A 25,453-nucleotide genomic window follows, 5' to 3' on the forward strand; every position below is an offset into this window, starting at 1 on the left:
GAAGGGCTAAGTGTGATTATCATTATACTGCCCATTACCTTGTGCTCTTTAAGAAGCCTGCATGTGGGGAGAATAAAACATCTGGACACGAATCCCAGGCTTCCTTCCACTTCTCCCAATAGTCAATGCGTGCTGAACACCTTCTAGGTTCCCAGCTATTCCCTGACGGTCCGAGCCACAGACAGCGGCCAGCCTGCACTGTTCAGCGACGTCGCAGTGCGCGTCCAGGTGACGGATGTCAACGACAACCCGCCCAGGTTCTTCCAGCTCAATTACAGCGTGGTGGTGCAGGTAAGGCAGAGCCTCTGCGCAGCGGAGACACTGTGTTGCCTCTCTTTCATAGATTCAGAGATATTAAGGTCAGAAGGGACCATTATGATCATCTAGTCTGACCTCCTGCACAATCCAGGCCACAGAATCTCACCCACCCACTCCTGCGATAAACCTCTCACCTATGTCTGAGCTATTGAAGTCCTCAAATCATGGTTTAAAGACTTCAAGGAGCAGAGAATCCTCCAGCAAGTGACCCATGCCCCATGCTACAGAGGAAGGCAAAAAAAAACCCCAGGGCCTCTTCCAATCTGCCCTGGAGGAAAATTCCTTCCCAACCCCAAATATGGCGATCAGCTGAACCCTGAGCATATGGGCAAGATTCACCAGCCAGATACCCAGGAAAGAATTCTCTGTAGTAACTCAGATCCCACCCCATCTAACATCCCATCACAGGCCATTGGGCCTATTTACCATGAATAGTTAAAGATTAATTAATTGCCAAAATCATGTTATCCCATCATACTATCTCCTCCGTAAACTTATCGAGTTTAATCTTAAAGCCAGATAGGTCTTTTTCCCCCACTGCTTCCCTTGGAAGGCTATTCCAGAACTTCACTCCTCCGGTGGTTAGAAACCTTCGTCTAATTTCAAGTCTAAACTTCCCGATGGCCAGTTTATATTCATTTGTTCTTGTGTCCACATTGGTACTGAGCTTAAATAATTCCTCTCCCTCTCCGGTATTTATCCCTCTGATATATTTATAGAGAGCAATCATATCTCCCCTCAACCTTCTTTTGGTTAGGCTAAACAAGCCAAGCTCCTTGAGTCTCCTTTCATAAGACAGGTTTTCCATTCCTTCAATCATCCTAGTAGCCCTTCTCTGTACCTGTTCCAGTTTGAATTCATCCTTCTTAAACATAGGAGACCAGAACTGCACACAGTATTCCAGGTGAGGTCTCCCCAGTGCCTTGTATAATGGTACTAACACCTCCTTATCCCTACTGGAAATACCTCGCCTGATGCATCCCAAGACCGCATTAGCTTTTTTCACGGCCACATCACATTGGCGGCTCATAGTCATCCTGTGATCCACCAATATTCCAAGGTCCTTCTCCTCCTCCATTACTTCTAATTGATGCATCCCCAGTTTATAACTAAAATTCTTGTTATTAATCCCTAAATGCATGACCTTACACTTTTCACTATTAAATTTCATCCTATTAGTATTACTCCAGTTTACAAGGTCATCCAGATCCTCCTGTATGATATCCCGGTCTCTCTCTAAATTGGCAATACCTCCCAGCTTTCTATCATCCGCAAACTTTATTAGCACACTCCCACTTTTTGTGCCGAGGTCAGTAATAAAAAGATTAAATAAGATTGGTCCCAAAACCGATCCCTGAGGAACTCCACTGATAACCTCCCTCCAGCCTGACAGTTCACTTTTCAGTATGACCCACTGTAGTCTCCCTTCTAACCAATTCCTTATCCACCTTTCAATTTTCATATTGATCCCCATCTTTTCCAATTTAACTAATAATTCCTCATGTGGCACGGTATCAAACACCTTACTGAAATCTAGGTAAATTAGATCCACTGTGTTTCCTTTGTCTAAAAAATCTGTTACGTTCTTAAAGAAGGAGATCAGGTTGGTTTGGCACGATCTACCTTTTGTAAAACCATGTTGTATTTCATTTCAGGATACCCAAGGGAACCCCCATGAATTACACCAGGGTTGGGAGCGGGCGGTTAGCTGTGAAGGGAGATTCTGCTTTGTGTTTGTGACAAGCAGTGAACTAATGGCACTGTCTAGAGGCAGATATGTTACCAGCAGGTGCTATTCACCACCCCCCTCCCACTACACCTGCAAGCACCTTGTGCCCTGTCAGTACTGAGCCTCAAAGCCCTGGGGTCCTGACCTGCAGCACCCTCCTCCCTGCCCTCTTTGGTGTACATGGCATCTCCAGGGACATAGGAAGGGACCAGTCCCTGCACTTCTTCCTGGTCCTCCTGCAGGCTGTGCCCTCCCGCGCTACTACACCCACAATCTGGTCACATATAATGATGAAGGCAGCTTCTTGCCATAGGTAACCTGGATTCCCTGGTTAAAAACTGTCCAGGGCTTTGGGTAATTTGGGGTGTTTGGTGACGGGTGTAATAGGAACAGTTTAAGAGCTACAAGCATGATTTGTGGTCTGGCGAACCAGCCTTACAATAAGGGATGTAAAGAAGCTCAGTCTATTTAGTTATCAAAGAGAAGGTTAAGAGGCAATTTAATCATGGCTTATAAATACCTACTCAGGCACAAGACATCGGATAGTAGAGGGCTCCTTAATCTTTCCGACAAAGGCACCGCAAAAGCCAATGGCTGGAAGTTGTAGCTATAGATTATTAATTAATTATTTTGATTACTTAAGAATTCCCAGTTATCATTTTGAGGTTTGACAGGTTCTTGTTCTACGATCAGGCTCATTATTCATTCATTCTCTCTTTCTCTCTCTCTCTCGTTACTGCAGTTGCAAACACTCCAACTCAGTAAAGTAGATAGAGGTACTACAAAGTTGAAGTCAGTAAAGTTCAAACAGGAAATACGATGTACATTTTTTAACAGTGAGGGTAATTAACCATTGGACCCTTACCGAGAGATGCCGTAAATGCTCCGTTACTTGGAGTCTTTAAATCAAGAAGGTAGTTTTAGCCATTGGTAGTTGGGCTAGATGCAGGAATGCCTGGGGTGAAATCTATGGCCTGGGTTATGCGGGAGGACAGAGTCAATGAGCACAGTGGTCCCTGAAGGCTCTACAGCAGTGGTGGGCAACCTGCGGCCCATCAGGGTAATCCACTGGCGGGCCATGAGACAGTTTGCTTCCACTGAGCGTCCGCAGGCACGGCCGCCTGCAGCTCCCAGGGGCCGGGAACGGTGAACCGCGGCCACTGCGAGCTGTGGACGGCCATGCCTGCGGACAGTCAATGTAAACCGACTGTCTTGCGGCCCACCAGCGGATTACCCTGATGTGCTGCGCGTGGGCTGCAGGTTGCCCACCACTGCTTTACAGTCTATTAAAGCTACCCAACTGACTCCATGAAAACCTTGAGAGCTGCCCAACCCTGGGCTGTCGGAGAGGCTAAGAGAGCCAACGCTGAGTGAGAAGATTCACACAAAGGGCCAAACCAGTGAAAGCCCAGGGAAAGTTTTAATTCCTCAGGAGGCAGGGGAGGTTTCTACCTCCTCCCAAAGTTGCAAGGAACAACAGCAAGTCGGAGAGTTAAATGGATTTTCAGCAGTTAGCTGCAGCCTTGTGTCCAGCCCTGCTCACTGTTCTTCCCATAGGACAAGTGGAGTTGTAGTTACAGGAGTTGCAGTAACAGTTATTTGGAATGGTAACAAAACCATGCCCGAGCTGCTGGCTGTTTCCCCTTATGTTTCCATAGGCATCTGCTGACGTCAGCACAACCACCCTGTGCCTTTTCGGTGCCATGATCAAACTGCAGCCCTAGAGGCAGAGAAATTCCACCCTTATCTGGGCCAGGTGTCTTCCCTCGCTTTGCTCAACCCTTTTTCTCCCATATTTCAGGAGATAGCCCCAGTTGGCACAAGTGTCCTGCAGCTGATCATGAGCGACAGAGACTCCCCTGAGAACGGGCCGCCATATTCATTCCAGATCACCGAGGGAAACGACGGGAAAGCCTTTGATGTCACCCAGGACGGTCTGCTGGTGACCTCATCTGTTCTGGATAGAAGAACAAAAGAGCAGTACCTCCTACAGGTCCAGGTAGATCCTGCCTTACCCCGTTGGGATATGAATTCACCGAGGCCAGTACAGTAACAATGGAGGAAATGGAAGTTATACCCAAAAGCCCAGACAGAAGCAACTCCAGTCTTTGGGAAGTTTGGATCCAGATCCAAATTTTGAAGCCTGGATCCATCTGTAGAGCTCACTTCCCAAGAGCTGTGTCTGCACAAAACTGGGGCCAGCTTTTCCAGCAATAAAACCTGCTGGTATAGTCATGGGAACCTCTGCGGCGCAATTGACCCTGTATGATGCTTTCCCCAATATAGTTCTAGTGACCTTCCACTTCAGGAGAGACTAGCGTCTGTTCCTGAAAGCTTCACCTAAACACTCCAACAAGGAGCTCTTTCCTTTTATTCATGCTCGCATCAGGTCAACAAATTAGGGCAAAATAGCTTGTTTTCAGCCTGAACTGGTTTTCCTGAGGGAACAAATCAACAGGGTCAGGACATTATTTTTTTATTGGAAAGTTAAAACGCCGGAGCAGGCCTTACCCCCACAGCTCTGCCAGTGCACCTCAGCCCTGTGCTGCAATGCTCACGCTGTTCTAACGCTGGGCTCCACACCCAGCTCCCCCAGTGCCTCCTGCCATTCTACTTCTGGAGCTCTGCTGAGCCCAAACTGACAGTTTTTCCAAACTACATGGAGGTGTTGTGATGCGCACAAATTTAGGGATTCAGATGAGATCCGTCAAAATCATATTGCTTGGTAAATAATGAAGAATATAAGCCACAGTCTCCAGAGATGCACTAATCTGCTGTTCCACCCGTAGAATGAGAAGAGGTAAAAAGATCAGAGAGCGTAATCAGGCTCCTACTGAAATCAGTAGCAAAGATCTCATTGGCTCAGTGGTGAAGAACCAGAGCCTAGGACTATATATAGCGTGACGAAAGGAGGATTTAGAGGTGACATGAGAAAGAAATATGAAGTATTGTAGCCGTGTTGGTCCCAGGATATTGGAGACACAGTCCTGGACTGTAGAGGAGCTCTGTGTCGCTCAAACGCTTGTCTCTTTCACCGACAGAAGTTGGTCCAATATAAGACATTACCTCACCCACCTTCTCTCTCTAAAGAAATATGACAGAATGGATGCTTCAGAGACAGTAACTCAGAACCTCCTATTTACTAGGTGTAGGGATCACCCAAAGAAAGCAAAAGAAACTAAATTTAACAGGGATGAAAGAAAATGCTATTTTTTTACACAATGAATAATTAAACACTAGGACTCACCGCCTTCAGGTAGCACTGAGGCAAAACAAAGACAAGATTCAGAAAAGAATTAGACATTGATATGACTAAGTCATCCACAAGTATAGTCAATGGGCTAAAAACAAAGAAGGGATCTAAATCTTCCATAATAATGGATACCTAAAGAGATAAGTATTATTATTAATAACATAAGGCCCAACCACTAACTGCCTGAGGTTAGAAAGAAACATGTCCTATGATACAGTTGTGCACTTAATATGGACATACCATGGCTGCAGTTGCGCAGACAATCGCAGTGATTTTGCCCAGAACTTAGGCACTCAAAAGCACACATGTTTCTGCATGCACAGTTCTAAAAATCTGGATTGGCATTTAGATTTGTTGGAAGATTGGTAGCCATACCTGCTTTATTCTGCGATAATGGTGGACTCAGGAACCTGGCAAATGACTTAGAATATCAAGAGTTGGAAGGGACCTCAGGAGGTCATCTAGTCCAACCCCCTGCTCAAAGCAGGGCCAATCCCCAATTTTTGCCCCAGATCTCTAAATGGCCCCCTCAAGGATGGAGCTCACAACCCGGGGTTTAGCAGGCCAATGCTCAAACCACTGAGCTATCCCTCCTTCACAGGAAGGAGGCTACAGGAGTGAGTACAGGATTGCTTTTGTGAAAATGGAGCAGCTGCAAGTCTGCCTCTGGGGCTGCTGCATTCCCACACATTCCAGCAGCATTATTTTGGAGACCCTATTAGGCGGTGACTTGCAGTCAGTGTTCCTGTAGGGAATTTTTTTCCTGGCCTTCGAAAGCCAGGCTGCTGCACCATCCCCTTCTCCAAAGAACCATCACTGAAGAGCCAATTAAACCCCAAGGAATCAGAATCACCTAGGCATGTTCTCTGCCGACGAGTTCCACTCTGAATGCGAATGAATGCACCATGTTAACGCTGTTAGTGATCCACCTCCCTCAGCAACCTGCAGGCTCCTGGTTTTTTCATGGGGAGGCCTGGTCTGAGTCTCTCTCTTGGAGGGCACTGTTTCAATCCTACCTGTCCACCTTCCCGAGAGCTGCAATCACAAAGGCCATCTCCTGGCACTGCCCTGCCATTGCTGCCCCGCGGCTCTTCCTCCTCCTTCATCCCACAGCCACAGCTCGTGCTCTCCCAGCTCCCGCACGCAGGAAGTGAGAGGTGCTCTACCCCAATGCGTCCTTCTGCGCCCATCTGCTGGGGAGCGGGGATGAGACGCTCTTCCCACACGTGGCTGTAACAGGTCCTTTTGTTTTCCTTGACAGGTCTGGGACAGCGGCATCCCTCCTCTTTCGTCCTCTGCCTTTGTAAACATCCAGGTGAGCGAGCCCAGCCAATATGCTCCCTCGGCGTTGCCCCTGGAGGTATTCATCACTACTAATGAGAGCACCTTCCGAGGCGGTGTTCTCGGCAAGATCCATGCCACAGATCGAGACCCCCATGACACCCTGGTGTACACCTTGGCAGCAGAAGTGCCCCAAGAGGGGCACTTCTCAGTGGGGGCAATGGATGGCAAAATCATCGCTGGTGAAAAGCTTCCCCATGGCCACTACGCCCTGAATGTGACGGTCAGCGACGGCACATTCAAAACCACCACCACCGTCAACGTCCATGTGTGGTGCTTCAGCCAGGAGGCCCTGGACAAGGCCGTGGTGTTACACTTCCAGCACCTCTCCCCCGAGGAGTTTGTGGGTGACCACTGGCGCAACTTGCAAAGGTTTCTGGGAAACATCTTGGTCATAAGACGTCAGAACATCCACATGGCCAGCCTACAGCCCGCGGTAGCCTCTAACGGCGTGGAGCTCCTCTTGGCCGTCGGAGAGTCCCCTGGTGCCTTCTACGAGCCCCGCGTCCTAGCAAACAAGATTTCTCTGTCGGCTGGGGAGATGGACCAGCAGGTGGGGCTCCAGCTGAAGAAGGCCATTCATGTGCCATGTCATGGGCCAGCTTGTGCCCGGCGTGTCTGCAAGGAGACAATTCAGCTGGACCCGGGCATGGTGTCCACCTACAGCACTGCCCGACTCAGCGTTCTCACACCCCGGCACAGCTTGGAGCAAATCTGTTCTTGCAACGGTGAGAAATCCTCCTTATTGCTCTTGAATTCTCCCCCTTGGGAAAGCCATGCCGGTCTCTAGTGTGTGGGATTATCCCTTCAGTACATCGCGAAACTCAGGGAGTTCTCATGCAATTACACTGTTCCAGTAACTGGCCATTCTGGCTTCGCTTTCAGAGCCAGACCTAGCGTCCTTGAGCTTTAGATTCCATCTGGCCTGTAGGAAGAATTCCACTGGATAATGCTAAGCTCCTATCCTGTGTCATTAAATAATAACTGGATCTCTGTTGCCCATGATGAGAGTAAAGTCACTCATACGTGGAGCAAAATGGTCTGGGCTCTTCGGGTAGAGCTTCGATCCTTGGGTTCCCGTGCTTTGGTCCTGTGCCCAGCAAAACACAGACGAGTTAAAAGTGGTGAATTCAAATCAAGCCAAAGAATTTGTATTCATATTTTAAGTACAGTAGCTTCCACTTAACAGCAACCCGGCTGTGGTAGGAAGAGGGCCTGCAACATGAGGCCTTGTATTAGAGGCCTGGTATGAGGTCTGAGGCTAAAGTAATGATCAAAACATCTACATTCATCATGCTGTCATCCTGACCTATCTTTAGGATGGGTCAGTGTGTTCCTGTTCTGTTTGGGCCGGTATCGAGCTGTTCTGGTACCACCTTTCTGGAATGTATTTGCATATATGTTCTTATCCCTCGCATTACTTAGGAATGTGTGTTTCTGCAATATCAACCCTGTTCTTGCCAGATAGTGTGAGCAGGGCCTGCCTCTTGCTCACAACTTAACTTTGCTTTATATTAGCAAGTTTTGACCATGACTTTCGCCCAGGCCTCAGGCCTCATACCAGGCCTCTAATGCAAGGCCTTATGTTTCAGGCCCTCTTCCTACTACACCGGCTATTGACAACTTCCTGTTAACAGCAACATTTTGCCAGGCTCCAATCCCGTCCCACTGACTTTCATGTTAATGGGACTCAGGTACTTGCCGCTTATTACCAACGGTTTTCAGAAGCACGGTCCCAGCGGCAGCCCCGGGTTGGGAGGGAAGCTGCAGCCGGGGAATGAAGTGCTGGGACCTGCCTTCTCTGGCGGCAACCCTGCAAACCTGCCTGTGGATGGTGCTCAGCCCGTCCCGTTGCTTCCTTCTGGGACGGCAGCCCGGCAAACCTGCTGGCACAGGGGCTTTGGGCTGGGAGGGAGGCTGTTGGCAGGGTAGATGCCTCTCCGGGCTGTGCCCTGTTGGGGAACTACACACAGGGAGAGAAGTGCTGGGGCATGCTGAACCCCAAAGAGTGCAGGGAGAGGCACTGTACAGTCCCAGGGGTCCCCAGCACCTCAGTTCCCCATAGAAAGGCCCAGCATCTGGGCTGCAGCCAGGGAAGGCATGTCCCAGTGCTTCTGTCCTCGCTGCAGCCCTGCAAACCTGCCTTCTGCTTATTAGTAACTGCTGGGTAATAGCACTTTCTGCTGGTGACCGAAGGGTTTCTAATAAGTGGAATCTTCTGTATTTCCACATTGCCCAAGGAAGAGCAGCGGCTGGCAGGTTGGGAATGAGCTGTCCTGGCAAAGCTGTTTGCAGCCCCCTAACAGGAACGTCCGGGATGCTGCAGGACAGGATTGAGCTGCATAGGCAGAGCCACATGTTGTAGGTCAGGAATATCAAGAGATGCCGCAGATCAGGACTGAAGTGCATTGGTAGCGTTAGTGAACACTCAGGACAGGAATAGGAGGGCTGCTGCAGATCAGGACTGGGCTGCAGGGTCATTATGGTGGAAGAGCCGTTGGGGAGACTCAAAATGTGAATAGCCAGGGGGCATTGCAGGTCCTCACGAGCTTCACTGGCAGAGCTATGTAGAGCCTCGGGGCAGCAAGGACTCCTGCAGGTCAGGCTGGAATTACAGTGGCTGAAATGTGGGAAAACACGGGGCTGAGGAAAGCACTGGATGCCGTAGGTTAAACACAATCCAGAATTTCAGACTGTTTTCAGATGACCTGGTTATATTTCTAGGCACTGCTGTGAGATTCAGTGGACACAGCTACATCTGGTACCATCACCAGGAGAGAGGGGACTGGCAGATGCAGTTCCGCCTGAAAACCCACCAGCTGCATGGTGTTCTGCTCTTCATCAATGGGACCAACACTGCTGTTCTGGAGGTAGGGTTTGCAAGAGCTAAGGATGTATTTCTGCATTAAGGAACAATTCCGCTGATTGTGCACTGGGAAATATAGCCAAAGGAAGGAACAGACTGAACAAAGAAATACCCACCTATGTGTAGGTGTAAGCCATTCTAAAATACCATGTGGGGAAGACCTGTTGGTAACCTGGGTACTGTGCAACTTGGTATGTTCACCTAGGCGGGTGACATGTGATTACAGCATGACGCGTTGTGAATACAGCATGACTGCTAGAGAGGGGCTTTTTGCACCCACGGATTGTGCACGCAGCCAGTCTGTACTAAAGCAGCCTAGTGCTACTACATCTCTTCCTTTACCCCTCCTGGTTTGTCTCATCCTTGTGTTACATCATGTCCATTTGACTGCAGGCTCATTGGAGCAAGGGCTGTTACGTACTGGGTGGGGTTTTCAAAAACGCTCTGTCCCTGTTGAGCCAATGGGAAAATTCCCACCGACTTGAACAAAAGCAAAAGTTAAGCTGATGCTGAGTATCTGTGGAAATGTCACCTGAGATGTTCGTACAGCACCAGGTACAGCGCGGTCCCGACCTCAAGGGTACCGCGCTACCTGGTAATAGTCTTAGCAGCGCAGGAGACAATTGAGGGATGCCAGACGATAGAGTTCCCATATACACACAGGAGTCACTCAGGGAGCACCAGGAGCCAGATTCCCAGCTGGTACAAACGGACATGGCTCTGCTGACTTCAGCGGAGCTGAATGGACTCATACCCGCGGAGGATCTGGCCCATGGTACCTACAGCCTCACAAGGACCCGTGAACATGGTGTTTCCACCGACCCACAAGCTTGTTAGTGAGCAACCCAACCCCATTTACCCACCAGGGAATTAGTCAGCAACCCCTAAACATGGTGTTACTCATTAACTTACCACAGGAAACAACAGCGGCTGCTTCTACTTTCCTCAGCGGCTGAGCTGGGCTGAGCATGGATCCAGTGGCCACCCAAAAAGATACAGAGAAGGTGTCCGGATGGACACCAGTGGATTAAAGGCTCTTTGTTTTCATGGAGGGCGGGGAGAAGGTGGGGACAGAAGTCTTATAAAATGGCAACTCACATCACTTACTATTTCATGAACGATCCAGGCAACTTTAGCCAGTGAGATGCGGGAGAACCAGTTCAAGCTTAAACTTGCAGCCTCTTAGCTTATGTTTCCTGCAGTGGGTTTCGTCACTCCAGACAGCTGCCAGAACCAGGAACATCTTCATCTGATCTCTCCCCTTTCTTTGGCTGCACTCGCTGAATCTATAAAGAATTCAAAAGAGCATGTGTCTGCTCCCTTCCACCTTGGCAGCAGAAGGAAACCGAGAGCCCTCCAGAAAAGGGTTTTATTGTCTGTTCCTCATTAATTATCAAACTTAAATTAGGCCCATTATATCTTATAACTCACTTATTGACTTACTGGGTTTTTTCCCTGAACCCATCTCTGTGTAGTCTAGACTTAAGACATAAATTAAATACAGCATCATGCTCATTTAAAGGGACACGATCAATTTTTTAAACTGAGTTTAACAATACTTTCAAGTGCTTCTCCAGCCCCTGAATCCCCTGCCTCTTTCTGTGGCGTTTTCTGATTTTTAAAAGTTTTTCTTTCCGTTGTTATGGCATAAAAGACCCCCACAGACAACAAGAGAAATGGTCTAGCAGGGGAATCAGTGGAGCTGCCAATACACCAAGTGCTGTCAAAGGAACAAACTGAAAAAATACAGAGAAATAGGTTTTTTCTTCTCTAATTTCTTGCAGCTACAGCAATCATAGGGGATGGCTGGAACAGTAGTGGGTGAATAATATTCACACAGGAGGATGGTTTTTAAGACGGCAGTGTCCATTTCAAACTGCTCAGAAGAGGCAGCTCACGCAGTCCCCATCCCTGAGCCCCATGGCGGTGTTAAGCCATTGGCCATGCAGCGTGGGGGGAGATGGCGAAAGGGTCTGCTGACCAGAAGGAATTTTCTCAGCCAGAATTCTGCGTGACCTTGCATAGCAGCTCAGATCTGCTGGCCCCTCTGGCTGGGATGCACCAATTGCTGAGCACAGCGAACGCAGGGACTGCGATTGTACCTGCCCATTGCCCCTGCCCATTGCCCAGGGGCATGAAAGCTGCGGAAGACTCTTGCACCCTCTTCTGCACCTTGCACAGCCCCGGAGCGCCCCTCTACTGCCCCAACAAACCATTCAGGGAGGGGCCATTGTCAAACCCACATCGGATCTAAAAGGGGTGCCTCAGACTTCACCCTGAAGGCTGGCAGAGTTAGGCTCCAGCAGGCCCTTGGAGCAAGAAAGTCACATAACCAGGGATGCTCCACTGGAAGCACCTTGTCTCCAAGTCTTAGAGCAACTCAGAGACTGGTCAATAAAATCACCTCAACTGATCTTAGCGCTCAGGAAGGTGCACAGGGAAAGAGGAGGAGGCGTGCATAGCAGCCAAGAGACAACTTATTAGCCAACCCCGACACATAGGACCTGGTGACAAAGGCTAATTAATGACTGAGTTCAAGACGGCCACCTACCAAACCCCCAGTCTTTTTGGCTATGTCAAGGTTCCTGCCCCACTCTGAACTCTAGGGTACAGATGTGGGGACCTGCATGAAAACCCCCTAAGCTTATTTTTACCATCGTAGGTTAAAACTTCCCCAAGGTACAAACTATTTTACCTTTTGCCCTTGGACTTTATTGCTGCCACCACCAAGCGTCTAACAAATATATAACAGGGAAAGAGCCCACTTGGAAACGTCTTCCCCCCAAAATCCTCCCAAACCCTACACCCCCTTTCCTGGGGAAGGCTTGATAAAAATCCTCACCAATTTGCATAGGTGAACATAGACCCAAACCCTTGGATCTTAAGAACAATGAAAAAGCAATCAGGTTCGTAAAAGAAGAATTTTAATTGAAGAAAAAGTAAAAGAATCACCTCTGTAAAATCAGGATGGTAAATACCTTACAGGGTAATTAGATTCAAAACATAGAGAATCCCTCTCGGCAAAACCTTAAGTTACAAAAAGTCACAAAAACCGGAATATACATTCCATTCAGCACAGCTTATTTTATCAGCCATTTAAACAAAACAGAATCTAACGCATATCTAACTAGATTACTTACTAAGTTCTAAGACTCCATTCCTTTCCTGTTCCCGGCAAAAGCATCACACAGACAGAGAGACCCTTTGTTTCTCCCCCCCCTCCAGCTTTGAAAGTATCTTGTCTCCTCATTGGTCATTTTGGTCAGGTGCCAGCGAGGTTATCCTAGCTTCTTAACCCTTTACAGGTGAAAGGGTTTTTCCTCTGGCTAGGAGGGATTTAAAGGTGTTTACCCTTCCCTTTATATTTATGACAGGCTATAAATAGACAGCTGTGCCTGTCCAGTGGGTAATATTAATAGATATTCTGCCCTTCAGCTGGAGGGGCGGCAGTGCCTTTGACTCATTTCTTTGTCACACTGTTTGTGAAGTGCATCAGAGGGACCAAAACATTGCCAGGACATGTTGCCTAGATAAACTCTGGGTGCCCTCAAGTTTTTAGTTTTGCAAAAATAGGCAAATAAGCACAAGTCAGTAGCATTTGTTATTTATTTGCTTATGGTTTTGAGTTTGTAGTTCCAGTGTTTTGAACAAATTCCTCCCAGAGTGAACACACCTGCCTTATCCTCATGATCTCCAAACACTGCACCCATGCTGAAACGGCATTGTGCACCACAAGGAGGAAAAAGACAGGCTAGCTGGAGAGACTCACAAAGGAGTTTCTTTTTGCTTCAGGGGAATTGAATCCTAACTTGTCCCCAGAATCTGAGCAAGCCAGTTACTGATGCTCAGCTTGTGTTTAAAACAGAAGGGAAACTGCAAAACCTTCTCTGATATTCTCATCCCACTGTGCAGAGATCCATGCGCACAGCTCCCCCAAGGGTCACCCAGTGAAGATCATCCACCAGTTTCTACGAGTCCTTCCAAAACAGGTTTCCCCTTGTCATATATATACATATATATGGGCAGAGGAGACAGCCATACATATATATTAGAGAGAGAGAGAGAAACAAATGTTTGAAATTCCACTTGTGCATTCTCCCTATTCATGGCCCCCTGGGTTCTATAGAAGACGCTCCCTTATGAATCAGTGCGGTAGGGGAAAAGAGGGGTTTTCACCTGAATTCACCCTGAAACCACATTTACTTGCTTCTTTCTCTTTTCCTCTGTCCCACCAAAGTTTTTAAGAGGAGTCACAGGCAATGGACAGCATTTTTTCCGCATTGCCCCTCCATTACAATGCAGAGGGCGTTTGTGTGGTTAGTTATTAGAAGCTCAATGATCTGATTGTGTCAGTCCCAGCCCCTGGTGCTGGAGCGGGAGTATTGGATTGCAGTGGGTATTAGCAGCTTTGGCCCTGGTTTCCAGTGTGCTGATAAAAAACTGGGTACTACAGCAGGTCTCTTTCTTTCTTCTTGGCCCCCTTTACCTGCTCCTACAATGTAGCCCTGCCAGCTGCTTGTGCTTGCCTAGATTCTTTCGGCACTTCTCGTTAATGCCAACAGAGAAGCTCCAGCATGGGCAGCTTCCACACCAGTAACAAGATACCAAGAAATCACTTGGGAAATGGAGTTCACTTGTGCACAGGCATCCTGAATGCCAGCCCTACGGTGATCCAAATTAAACCCCGGTGCAGCAGGTAGGGGCTGCAAGCAGCTGGAAAGTAAAGTCATGCAACTTCTGCATGCTGCCACGTGGCAGTGTGGTCTGGGGCACGGAGCGTGGAACTGGGAGACAGAAGATCGTTAGCTCCTTAGGGTGGCAGTTGTCTCACTGGGCCTATGTACAGCACCCAGCGGGGCCCTGATCTCTTGCTACCATAATCTGAATCATACTTCTTATAGCATGATGAATCACAGCACAGAGATGATTCCCTCCCACCTCCCAGCTCTTTACAAAGGGAGGCAGGAGGGACTAAATCCCGCCTGTCCTAGCATGCACTCTGAACCCACAGGGTGATGCATTCAGTAAGTTAGAGCAGAATTTGGCCGTACATATTACAGGAGTCCCAGGGGCAGCTAACAACGTATCTTTGGCTGACTGGAAAAGTGACAGGAGCTGGGTTTTGGTTCACAGCCATTCCTAGAGAGAACGAAAAACAAAAGGAAATAATAAAATGCTGTTTGGTTTGTTCACATTAAGAATGGTTTTTTCCTGCCCTGCCCTCTTCCTCCCCATTGTAAGGATTCTGAGGATTGGAATGGTCCAGCAGTTAGAAGGAGGTGATCCTAGAGCAGCCCATAGCGCAGTCCTCTAGAGACCTCACACTTTCCGGGTCACCCAGGTGGCCCAGCATGGCCACAGGCCCACGGCACAATCATTTCTAGAAGCAGTTCCCGTCTAGCTGCTGGGGAATGCATTGAGTCCATCCGTGCACTGTCCCAGCTATGCTGATTACTGCATGATCTGCTTGAAACACCTGCTAAAAATAGGGCAGAGCAGCTCCTGGCTTTATAGGCCATCTCATGAGCAGCCATCTCCACCTACTAGTCAAGGGCTGCAGGAGAGGACAGGGACTGAGCTGCGTGAGCAAGATGAGACGGACTAGTTGGTTTCCAAAATAGCAGCGCAAACCTAGTTTTAAAGTAGGTTTGACTTCTTGGGTGTGAAGTTTAGCGCTGGCGAGAGGCAGCTGCCTTCTCCAGGCCAGCACCTACCGACTCCGGCTCCCCCCCGAGACCACCCTGCCAGTAGGCAACAGCTTGGGGAGCAAGAGGAGACTGTCGGTTGCAAGGCTCGTGCAATCTTTCAGCTTCCTGCTGAGGCTGCCAGCAGAGTTAATGGTGAAGGTGTTCGCTCAGTCCACCAGGAACTGCGGTGAGACACACTGCAATGTCAAAGATGTACACAGTTGTCCCCCACCGTGGACAGTCCCATGGGCGTTTCATTTCTAACGCAAGGCAAAGCCTCAGGAGGTCTGGCTGGTGGAACAGTCCTATTGGCTGAAGATTCTTGGGGTCCTGGAAATCTCAGCTGCTCCCCTCTTGCCTTGCACAGAAGGGGAAGGAGGGGAGCAGGGAGTGTTGAAAGCCTCGCAGCACAATGGTGCTTGCATTGCTGCTAATTCTGGCTGTTTGGGCGTGTTTTGCAGCTCGTTAACGGGGTGCCTCATCTCGGACACCGATGCCGTGGCAATATCAATGGCAACCTCTCCTCCCTGGGTTTTGTGAGCGACGGAGAGTGGCACTCGGTCCTTCTGGAAGTGAAAAGCACGTCCCTCCGCTTGCTCATCGACAGCTTGGGAAATACGTCTCTCCGGCTGCCCGTGGCCTGCAGCATCTCCCCTTCCAGGAGAGATCTGCTCTTCGGGGGGATTGTCCAGTCCCGACAGCCCCAGCGGGTCACTCGGGGGTTTAGAGGTTGCCTGGATGCTGTCAGAATTGACAGCGAAGACGTGAGGCTCCTGCCTGGGGACAGCCAGGCGAAGGGGATTGTGGAGGAGGTGGGGATAAAGCAGTGCTGCTCTCACACCGGCGCCTGCAGCAGCAGCCCCTGCCTCAATGAGGGGATGTGCATCGAGACTCACGGAGGAGGTACGTGAATGTCCTGCCATTACTTTCTGGGCAATAAGAAATCAATAGTCTGGAGGCGAGCGTGGCAAACAGATGATCTGAATGGCAAATTTAAGGGGGCTGCCCCAGAGGAGGGGAAGTTCTGGCTTTTCACAGCGCTGCATCTCCCAGCAGGCTGTCAGGGGGCAATGTCCTCAATCAGTGAAACACCACATTGGAAGCATGACTCCGCAGTCCTTGGCACATCAGACCGGGTGCACCGCTGTTTCTGGGTGGAGTGGGCCCAGGGCCTGGTGTCTTTGCAGTGTTTGGATTCACTTGTATTTTCATTCAGGCTTTTACAAAGCCTCAAGGAGCCGTTAGTGGGGCTGGAATAACGTGAGGTCTGGTCATCCCATGACATTTCAGCTCCCGGAAGGTGGAAACACTGTGGGAAGACGAGATGTGGATTTGTTCCCATCCTGTAAGTGACTCCTGGGGGTGGGGGAGGGAACTTGTGAAAGTCATTAACACAAGCTCATGCCTGCAATTCTTGGGTTCATCTGAACCTGGCTGCCCAGTTATTTGTACAGGATTTCATCAATGTCACAAACATGGGTGTATCTATCTGTGCACCTCATCAACCTCCCAACTCCCCTGTGAGGCAGGTCAGTGCTATCATCCCGATTTCACAGTTGGGGCACGGAGACACAGAGCGACTTGACCAAGGCCTCACAGGAAGCCTGTAGCAGAGTTGGGGATCAACGTTGGGTCTCCCAATCCCAGGCTAGTACCCTAACCACTACACCATCCTTCCTCTCCAGAACATCTTGCTCTGATTTCTGTGGGTGAACATAGTGGGAGGGACTCATGTGGACAGCGTAACATTGCAACACTGAGCCTCTTGAGCCAACCACTGCCCATGCTTGGGCTTTCTTGCTCTGACTTCCATTCCCCTTTCTTGGGGGCATCTGGAGGTGGCTCTGATACAGCTACATGGTGATGGGAGACATGCACAGGGGAATCCTTTGAACTGCTGTCTGTGCTTATTGATGCTTTTGTCTTTCTGCCTGAGGTCTGTTGCAGGGTCCCACGCCCTGTTGGGCTAGCAGCAATCAAAGGGCTGAGAGCATACCTCCCTCCCTTCCTCCTTCCCTCCCTGCCTGCATCCTCGGGCAACAGGATTTAGAATCCTGTCGGCTAGGCAGCTGTTTAGCTCAGGTGAACTTGTTCGAGGTAAAGCGTACAGACATGGTGTGCAAGTGTGCAAACCTGCAAAAGGGTGCATGTGTGTCCAGGTGAATGTGTGCACATGTTCACATATGTGCAAATGTGCTTGTGCAAGTGTGTGTGTGTGTGTGTATGCTGGAGTGCAAGGGCATGTGTGTTTGTGCAAGAAAGTGTTTGTGTAAATATGCTTGGATCTCATGCTAATGTCACAATAAGGCCAACCAGCCAGTGACAGGATCATGCTCAGGGATACAGTGTGTGAGCATATGTATGCATTTGTGTAGGATTGAACATACATGTCTCTGTGTTTGCATGGCTGGCTGCTTGTGCCTGCCATGTGCATGAGTGTGTGCACAGGTCTCTACTAGTGATGCAGAAGTGAGCCTGAACTTGCCTGAGTTACTTGATGCACGGAGGATGGAGATGTTTATTTTGGGGTCATAACCAGGCACTTTTCTAGGATGCTCCAAGGTGGAGGGGCTTCGCTTCCCCAGCGCAGCTTGCTCTTGCATGGTGCAAAAGAGCTCAGCAGAGCAGTTGAAATTCCTGGGATCAGAATTTGATTTGGCAGATACCAGAAGAATAGAATCCCAGCCACCCACCACATTGGGTTTTCTCTCCTGCTGTTGATATGACAACTCCCACGGGGAAGTGGAACAAAGTGTGTCCGGACAGGAGCTGCCTGGCACATGGCCTTTTGCTGGGCACTTGGCGGGCTAAAGACTGGCGAGAACGGAAAACAATGGGTTACTTGGCATCATGTCTAAAAGAGTCATAGAAATCTGCAGCCGATGGATCAGCTTTGCCCTCCCGGGAGGGAGGGGGCCACCAGCTACATTTAGGACCTCACTTGAGCTGTACCCGGGGTTACAAGACACATTCAGGAGAGGTTCAGCACTGGGCGGTTGTGGTGTGTCTTATTATGCAGCCTCAACCCCAAGTTCACCCCCGTTGCTATTTCCCAACGTGTCAGATTGTTCTTGCACTCTGGGCCAGAAACCACCTCCAACACCAGTTCCCTGCTAGCTGGTGTAGCAATCTCACAGCTCTCTATTGCCCCCTCTAGGTTACACTTGCATCTGCCCAGTGCTGTTTTCCGGCAACCGCTGCGAGCTGGGGGACAGCCCGTGTGAATCCAAGCCCTGTTTGCATGGGGGCACCTGCCTCCTCTCCAAAACAGGCTACACCTGCCGCTGCCCAGATTGGTATCTGGGGGAAAGGTAAGAGCAAGGAATGGCTTTGGGACTGCGTGTTCCCCTTTGCGGAGCCCTCAGGTTACAAGACACGGTTAACCTTGGGCGCCGTTTCTCATGGCTGGGGTGAATACCCAGGAACTGCATGTTCCTGCAGTTTACCTGGTCACAAACCTTAATACCCTGGCCAGCCACTCCAAGATTGATCATCCCATTACATGCACTGTTTGGGTTGCATTCTCAGACTCTAGAAGGCATAAAGAACCAGACAACGAATCAATCCCCCTGCGATGGCATTGTCACTAGCTGAGCTATGTACCACAGTTCTTAGAGCCTGGGAAAATAATCTCCTTTAGTCAGCATTTTGCTGGGTGTCAGTGAATGTTTTCTTTGGTGCTGATTCAAAGTGTCTTCTTGTGACAGGGCTGTTCCCAGAACTGCTCTTGTAACAAGTAGACACTTAGCTCGGCTGTGTTACAAATTACCCCTGACATGTCAGGGCTCCTTCGCGGAACTGAGAGGACGAGCACAGAGGATGCATTGTTCTGGGGGAGATTGATGACGGCTCTGTATCTGACACATGTCGAGTTTTACAGCTGAAAAGCAAGTTGGTTAATATCAGCCAAGAGTCAGATCCTTACAGTTACCAAGTCACTGCTGGTGGGGATATTCTAGGGACCACATCTGTCAGACACCAGATCTGCAGTGCTAAGGAACATACTGGAATCAGACCCAAGGTCCCTCCAGCCCAGTATCCTGTCTCTGATAGTTGCCAGCACCAGATCCTTCAGGGAAAAGTGTAAGAACCTATAGCAGGCAGATATAGGATAATCTGCCCCTACAGTGGGATGAGACCCAGGGCTCATCCTAGTCTCTGCAGAGACTGGCTTAAGCCCTGAAGCACAAGGTTTAATGTGCCTTCCCAAATTATTGTTGTCATTAATTCTGATATTTCTGGATATTCTTCATATCCACATTAGTGCATGTTCAGAATGCGCATTCAGCGCTGACAGCACTGAAAGAGTTAACTTGGCTCCCGAAGTAGATTTCATGATCCATGTCACCGTGGGTCTTCAGTTACACCTGCTGTAACCACATGTCCCTCTCTGGGCTCCTCGCTCCTGCCTGCCCCACAACATGGCCGAAAAGAGCCCAGCTCAAGTTGAATGTGAAGTGGATCTAGCACATCTCTGCTGCCTTTGAATTAAAGCTGCCCGGCATATGCCCGGCCTCTTGGGTGAATATTAAGGTTGAAATTACCCACCCGATTTTGGGGAAAATACGCAACTGCTCACCAGGTGGCACTGCTGCACCTGAAACAAGCTGCACCCTCTAGTCAGACAAGGTGGGGGAGGTGATATCTTCTATTGGACCAACTTCTGTTGGTGAGAGAGACAAGCTTTCCAGCTTCCCGGAGCACTTCTGCAGGTCTGGGAAAGGTGCTCCAAGTGTCACAGCTAAACGCAAGATGGAACAGATTGTTTAGCATAAGGAGGTAACCTTAAAGGGCGTGCGAGTGTCTCCCTTAAATAAATCGTTATGCACGAGAAGGTATTGAGAGGAAGCTGAAAAAGAAATGTGATTAAAAAGGGGCCAGTTCAGGGTGGGAGGGGTGTTGCTACTGGGTGGGAGGATCCCAAATCCAGCTTTTCGAGCTCTGAAGGAGTTCAGAGCTCTAGAATCATTTTGAAGTTGATGGGATTCCTATTCTATTCAGGGATGGGAGAGTGTCAGGTTTTTTAATGGGGGTGGAAAAGAGAAATCAGTATTTTGGTCTTGATTCCTCGGACTTTTCATAAAATCTCTTAAGTGCCTAAAGGCCAGCTGGTCTTTACTAGAGCTTCTAGAAATTCATGCATTTGTCAGAGCTACTCTGGACTCTCCCCAGATGTTTGCTCCAGGCTGCAAACACCTGTAACTTCCCTTGGGAAGACTGGCTAGGGTAAACTACATCTGAGGAGGTTTCTTAAAGATGAATGCAGTTCAGAGTGTCTCTGGATTCCCTAGCTTGATTTATCAGAGACTTCAAGAGTGGAGAGGTTCCAAGCACCCAGTTCTCCCCAGCAAAGGAGAGGGGTGTACTGGAGAAGAATCTTCCTCTGAAATTTGGAAAGAGGAGTTTTGTCCCGTAGTCTTTGGCATTGCAATCATCTGTTTTACGTCTCTGCGGTGTGGCGAAATGTACCAAATGGCTGAGGGGAGCAGTGGCATTTTCAGGGTTGCTTGGGTGGCATGACAGGGGTAGTGCACCACCCTACAGAAAACCAGGGAGAAGGAACTTTAGGGTAGCCAGTGCTACCATGAAAGGGCTACAAATGGGGATAAAGCAGCTGCTCCAGACCAAACGAACCGCAAATATGGGTATAAAATAAACAAAGGTGGCTGGGGTCCAAGTTTGCCTTTACAAGCTGGCCATTCCTCTGCCCCACCCCACAATTCTCCCGCTACGTGGCAGAACTGGAGAAAAGGCAACTTTGCTCCTGTTCCCTGAAAACTATCCTTTAACTTATTGCCAGGGACACTTCCCTGTGGGCCCCTCCTCACCTCAACACTAGAGGAATAACACACCACATTCCAGAGAAAGGCCCATTCAGAAATCGACCTCACAGGCTCCCCAGCCTGGCCCCACCTCCCTCCAAGCTAGAGAACTTGGGAGCCCAATGGACAGAAAAGTCCCACAGAATCCCCTGGTGGCGGTCCAGCATCTCCTAAACCGAAGGGCTGGTTCTTGGCAGGCAAGCAACCGAGGCCGGGCATAATTTTGTGCTAGCGGGTGCTGGGGCTCTGAGAACAGTTGTGTGGAGCAGCCTCACTGCTTCAACTGGTTAGAGCTTCTAGCAGGTGTCCCCAGCTCTGATGGCCGGTGTCTCCCTTCCCCTTCCCCGCTGCAGGTGTGAGCAGGTGGCTGAGGAATGCCAGGACAACCCCTGCCGGAACGCGGGGCGCTGCGTGAACGCCGGTGGCTCTGTCCGCTGCATCTGCACCGGGGAGTACCAGGGGGCATTCTGCACGCAGAGACTCGTTACCCCCGACATCACGCCTGCCAAGTGGGGGATGGGTCCCGTGGAGATCGGCGAGATCGTCGCTGGGGTGCTGGGCGTCGCCATCCTGGTGGCGGCCTTCGCCTTCGTCCGCAGGCGTTACTGCCACCCCGCCAAGGCCCACAAGCCTGTGGCCAGCGAGGACCCAGACCTGCTCTCCAAAAGCGAGTTCTCCAAGAGCGTGGGGGTGGCCACGCACGCCCCGCCACCCATCGAGCTCAACATCCTCAGCAACGGCCCGCACAACAACCTGGACAGGGGCACGCCGGAGCCGCGCAAGCCCATCCCTACGCCAGAGTTTGTCACCTTCAGCTCGGGCAACGCCCAGAAACCCCGGGGCACCATCGTGTGCAGCGTGGCCCCCAACCTCCCATCTGCCGCGCCCTCCTCCAACTCCGACAACGAGTCCTTCATCAAGAGCTCCTGGGCCAGGGAGCAGATGGGTCAGTGCTCCCCCTCCACGCGCCCCTTCCTCCTGCTAGAGATGACTCCTCAATGCATTCGGGCTGCAGGCTTGTGAAGGGCCAATGGCACTGACCAGAGCCAGCGTAGTGTGGGCAGATGCTGTCCAAGCCTATGCCACAGCCCTCCCCATGCAGTCTAGTCCCTACTGCTACACCCGGCTATTCCCCCCACAACCCCACAGCCCCGCCAACACCCCTCACACCTGACTAGCTACACCCAGCTATTCACACACATACACACACACACAGCCCTGCCAACATCCATCACTCCTGACCTGCTACATCCCTCACACCTGACCAGCTACACCCAGCTATTCACACACACAGCCCTGCCAACACCCCTCAATCCTGACCTGCTACACCCAGCTATTCCCCCCCAGAGCCCTGCCAACACCCCTCAATCCTGACCCGCTAAACCCAGCTATTCCCCTGCACAGCCCTGCCAACACCCCTCACACCTGACCAGCTACACCCAGCTATTCACACATATACACACACACACACACACACAGAGCTCTGCCAACACCCCTCACACCTGACCACCTACACCCAGCTATTCACACACATACACACATGCACACACACAGCTCTGCCAACACCCATCACTCCTGACCTGCTACATCCATCACACCTGACCAGCTACACCCGGCTATTCACACACACAGCCCTGCCAACACCCCTCAATCCTGACCTGCTACACCCAGCTATTCCCCCCCAGAGCCCTGCCAACACCCCTCAATCCTGACCTGCTAAACCCAGCTATTCCCCCGCACAGCCCTGCCAACACCCCTCAATCCTGACCTGCTAAACCCAGATATCCCCCCCCAGCCCTGCCAACACCCCTCACACCTGACCCACTACACCCCTCTTTTCTACTTGTTCTCTCTTCCTTTCTCTCCAATATACCCAGATTTGGATGGATGAAGAGAGAGAGAGAGAGCTATTGGATAACTAGATGTATACTTATGTATACTTAATTCTGTCTCAGCACGGGGGATAGACTAGATGGCCTCTTGAGGCCCCTTCCAGCCATACCTTGCTCTGATTCCAAGTAGGAATGGCTATGGACAGCTGTTAACCTGGTTCTGATTTTATTCCAGTATATCCAGCAGAAACCACCTACTGGCCGCCCAGGTACCAACCATCGGATGTCCAGGACCATCCCCACTACGACGTTATTCAAGGCCCTCTTCTGCCATCTGCCCATCCTCCTCCTCTTCCTCCTCCTCCCCAAGTAGACCCTGAACCACCTGGTCTTTACGGTGGCTTTCCCTTCCCACTAGACCAGAGCAATAAGCGGGCCCCCATCCCGCCACGCTACAGCAACCAGAACCTGGAGGACTTTCTGCCACCCGACCCCATGGAACTGCCCGCCTCCCAGTGCCAGAACGAATACACCGCCATCAGCTACTACCCTTCCCAGCTGCTGCAGGGCGAGGGGACCCCCTACCCTCCGGACCCTGGCTACAAGAGGGTGAGCATGCGCCTCAGCGTGGCCCAGCCGTCCTATGCAGACTGCGAGGTGGGGCCCCAGCCCAGCACCAGGGCCCAGCCAATGCCACCCCCAAACTACGAGGGCTCTGACATGGTGGAAAGTGACTATGGAAGCTGCGAGGAGGTGATGTTTTAATGGGGCTGCATGTTCAAAACGAGAAGGAAGCAGCGTGAGCTGTGACTGGAACGTGTATGGAGGGAGAAGTAACCTGGTCTTGGTCCTCTCTCTCCTGGGACGTACAACTCTCCCCATCCCCCGTTAACAGCTTCCCCGTGTGCAGTCGGGCTGTAATATAGCGTGGACTCTTGTCCCTGGCGTTCTTTAAATTGCTCCTGTTGCTGCTCCAAAATGGATCTCACTCAGCTGGGCAAAAAACCAGAAAGGCCAGTGCCAGGGAACACAAAGGAAATTCCTCAGATGCCAACAGGCGCTGATGGCAAGTCATTCTTCATGCCAAGAGCTTCCTTAGACATGGAGGCCCCACCTCTCCCTGCCCTGGGCATGGAGCCTGGCAGCAGGAGAGAGGACCACAGACCTTTGGGACAGTCCGTTGCCAGGGTAGCAGAAGGTGGGACTGACTTGGTGCCTCACTGTAGTCCAGGGAGATGAGCTATGTCTCTGAGGGGTGGCATGGAGAGGTCTCTTGTGCCTGGTTCCAAGGGTTTAAGGTGGGCCAAGCAGAACTGTGGAGTTTTGAGGACAGCCTGCCCCCAATGCCGTCCATCCTCTGGGCTGGCGCCCCTCATGGCCATGAGAAGGGGGAATTTAGCCACTACATTAGTTCATTCCTGGGCTTGTCTCCCTGCACCTGTAAAGAGCCCAGAAAAATGTCCATTTCTACAGGAGAAACTGAGCAAAGAATCCTGCCTCCCTAACCCACATCATGAGGTACCACAAGGTTGCTGGCAGGAGAAGGCACAAGATATACAGGCAGGCCTGAATTCAAAGTAGGTAGGTGTTTGACTGGACAATTACTTCAGCACCTTCCCATCTGGAAATGTGCCAGGCTACATCTGCACCGCAAGTGTTACCGGTCGTCTGTCTACATCTGCAGCATCCCTCGTGCCGGGGACATGGCTCCATTGTCATTATAGAAAGTGGGATTCTTCATAAAGGCTGCTGGGTACAGAGGGGACCCTGGGGTTCTCGCTGGCTCACTCATGCCCAGACTCCACACAGCCTGTGCGGCTGAGCATCTCCACTCAGGGTCTGCCCAAGTTCTGGCTCGGGGATCAAGGCCCTAGAAAGAACTGCTGACTGCACTCCAGCAGCTCACTGTGTGCAATGACCCACAGACATGTGAAAGCACGTCCTGTGCGTGTGCGAGTGTGTGCGCGCGTGTCAAGGTATGTATGTGCAGCCGTGAATATACTCACGTCAGCGGGGGAGGAGACGGTGCGCTGGCTCCTCCCAGGGCCCCCCCCGCCCCCGCCGGCGAGAGAGGTGGGATTCGCCTGGATCGCCTTGTGCTTGGTAACGTATTGTTTCTCTGAGAGAGTTTATCTTTGTTTGTTTGGTCGCTTTTTGAAAGCAATTAAAAAAAGAGGCAGTTTTGTATTCCTATTTTACTTGAAAACTAACGGGGGCTCCTTTGTAAGCGTCAGGCAGCTGCCTAGCTCGGAGGAAAGACAGGTGTGGGGTGCAAAATTTGGATCTGGATGCCCTACCTGTCAGGTGCAATCAGATTCTGGCTGCTGATTGAACCCATTCTACAGACGGAGGCCACCTGCAAATTTTGGCTCTGGATCCGTCTCAGATTTCAAACACCCGCAAAGTCTGGAGGCCTTTGGGTCCGTGGATTTGGGCCCCAGCTCTAGAGCCGAGACGACGAGGGTGGGGAAAGTGTGAGCAGCTTGTGCTGGGGTCACACATGACCAGGAACAAAACTCCAGCTTCCCTACATGTTTTCCTAGCAATGGGCCCGAGAGCCCCCAGTGTTACCCGGGAAGTGGTCAGGACTCACGCCCTTAGTAAA

General features: G+C 50.6%; 1 protein-coding gene across 1 annotated transcript in view; it reads left to right on the forward strand.

The window, feature by feature from the left end:
* FAT2 (FAT atypical cadherin 2) overlaps positions 1 to 23,706 on the forward strand; it is an 81,745-nt gene extending 58,039 nt beyond the window's left edge. Inside the window, exons 17-24 of the mRNA XM_074960267.1 lie at positions 148 to 291; positions 3,849 to 4,046; positions 6,562 to 7,369; positions 9,366 to 9,511; positions 15,656 to 16,097; positions 18,352 to 18,505; positions 21,370 to 21,962; positions 23,084 to 23,706. Coding sequence (XP_074816368.1) covers positions 148 to 291; positions 3,849 to 4,046; positions 6,562 to 7,369; positions 9,366 to 9,511; positions 15,656 to 16,097; positions 18,352 to 18,505; positions 21,370 to 21,962; positions 23,084 to 23,613 — 3,015 coding nt within the window. The 3' untranslated portion in view covers positions 23,614 to 23,706. The remainder of the gene's footprint in view (positions 1 to 147; positions 292 to 3,848; positions 4,047 to 6,561; positions 7,370 to 9,365; positions 9,512 to 15,655; positions 16,098 to 18,351; positions 18,506 to 21,369; positions 21,963 to 23,083) is intronic.
* The last annotated feature ends 1,747 nt before the right edge of the window (positions 23,707 to 25,453 follow it).

The sequence above is a fragment of the Natator depressus genome, chromosome 8 (assembly GCF_965152275.1).
Source record: "Natator depressus isolate rNatDep1 chromosome 8, rNatDep2.hap1, whole genome shotgun sequence".
In the NCBI taxonomy this organism is placed as follows: domain Eukaryota; kingdom Metazoa; phylum Chordata; order Testudines; family Cheloniidae; genus Natator; species Natator depressus.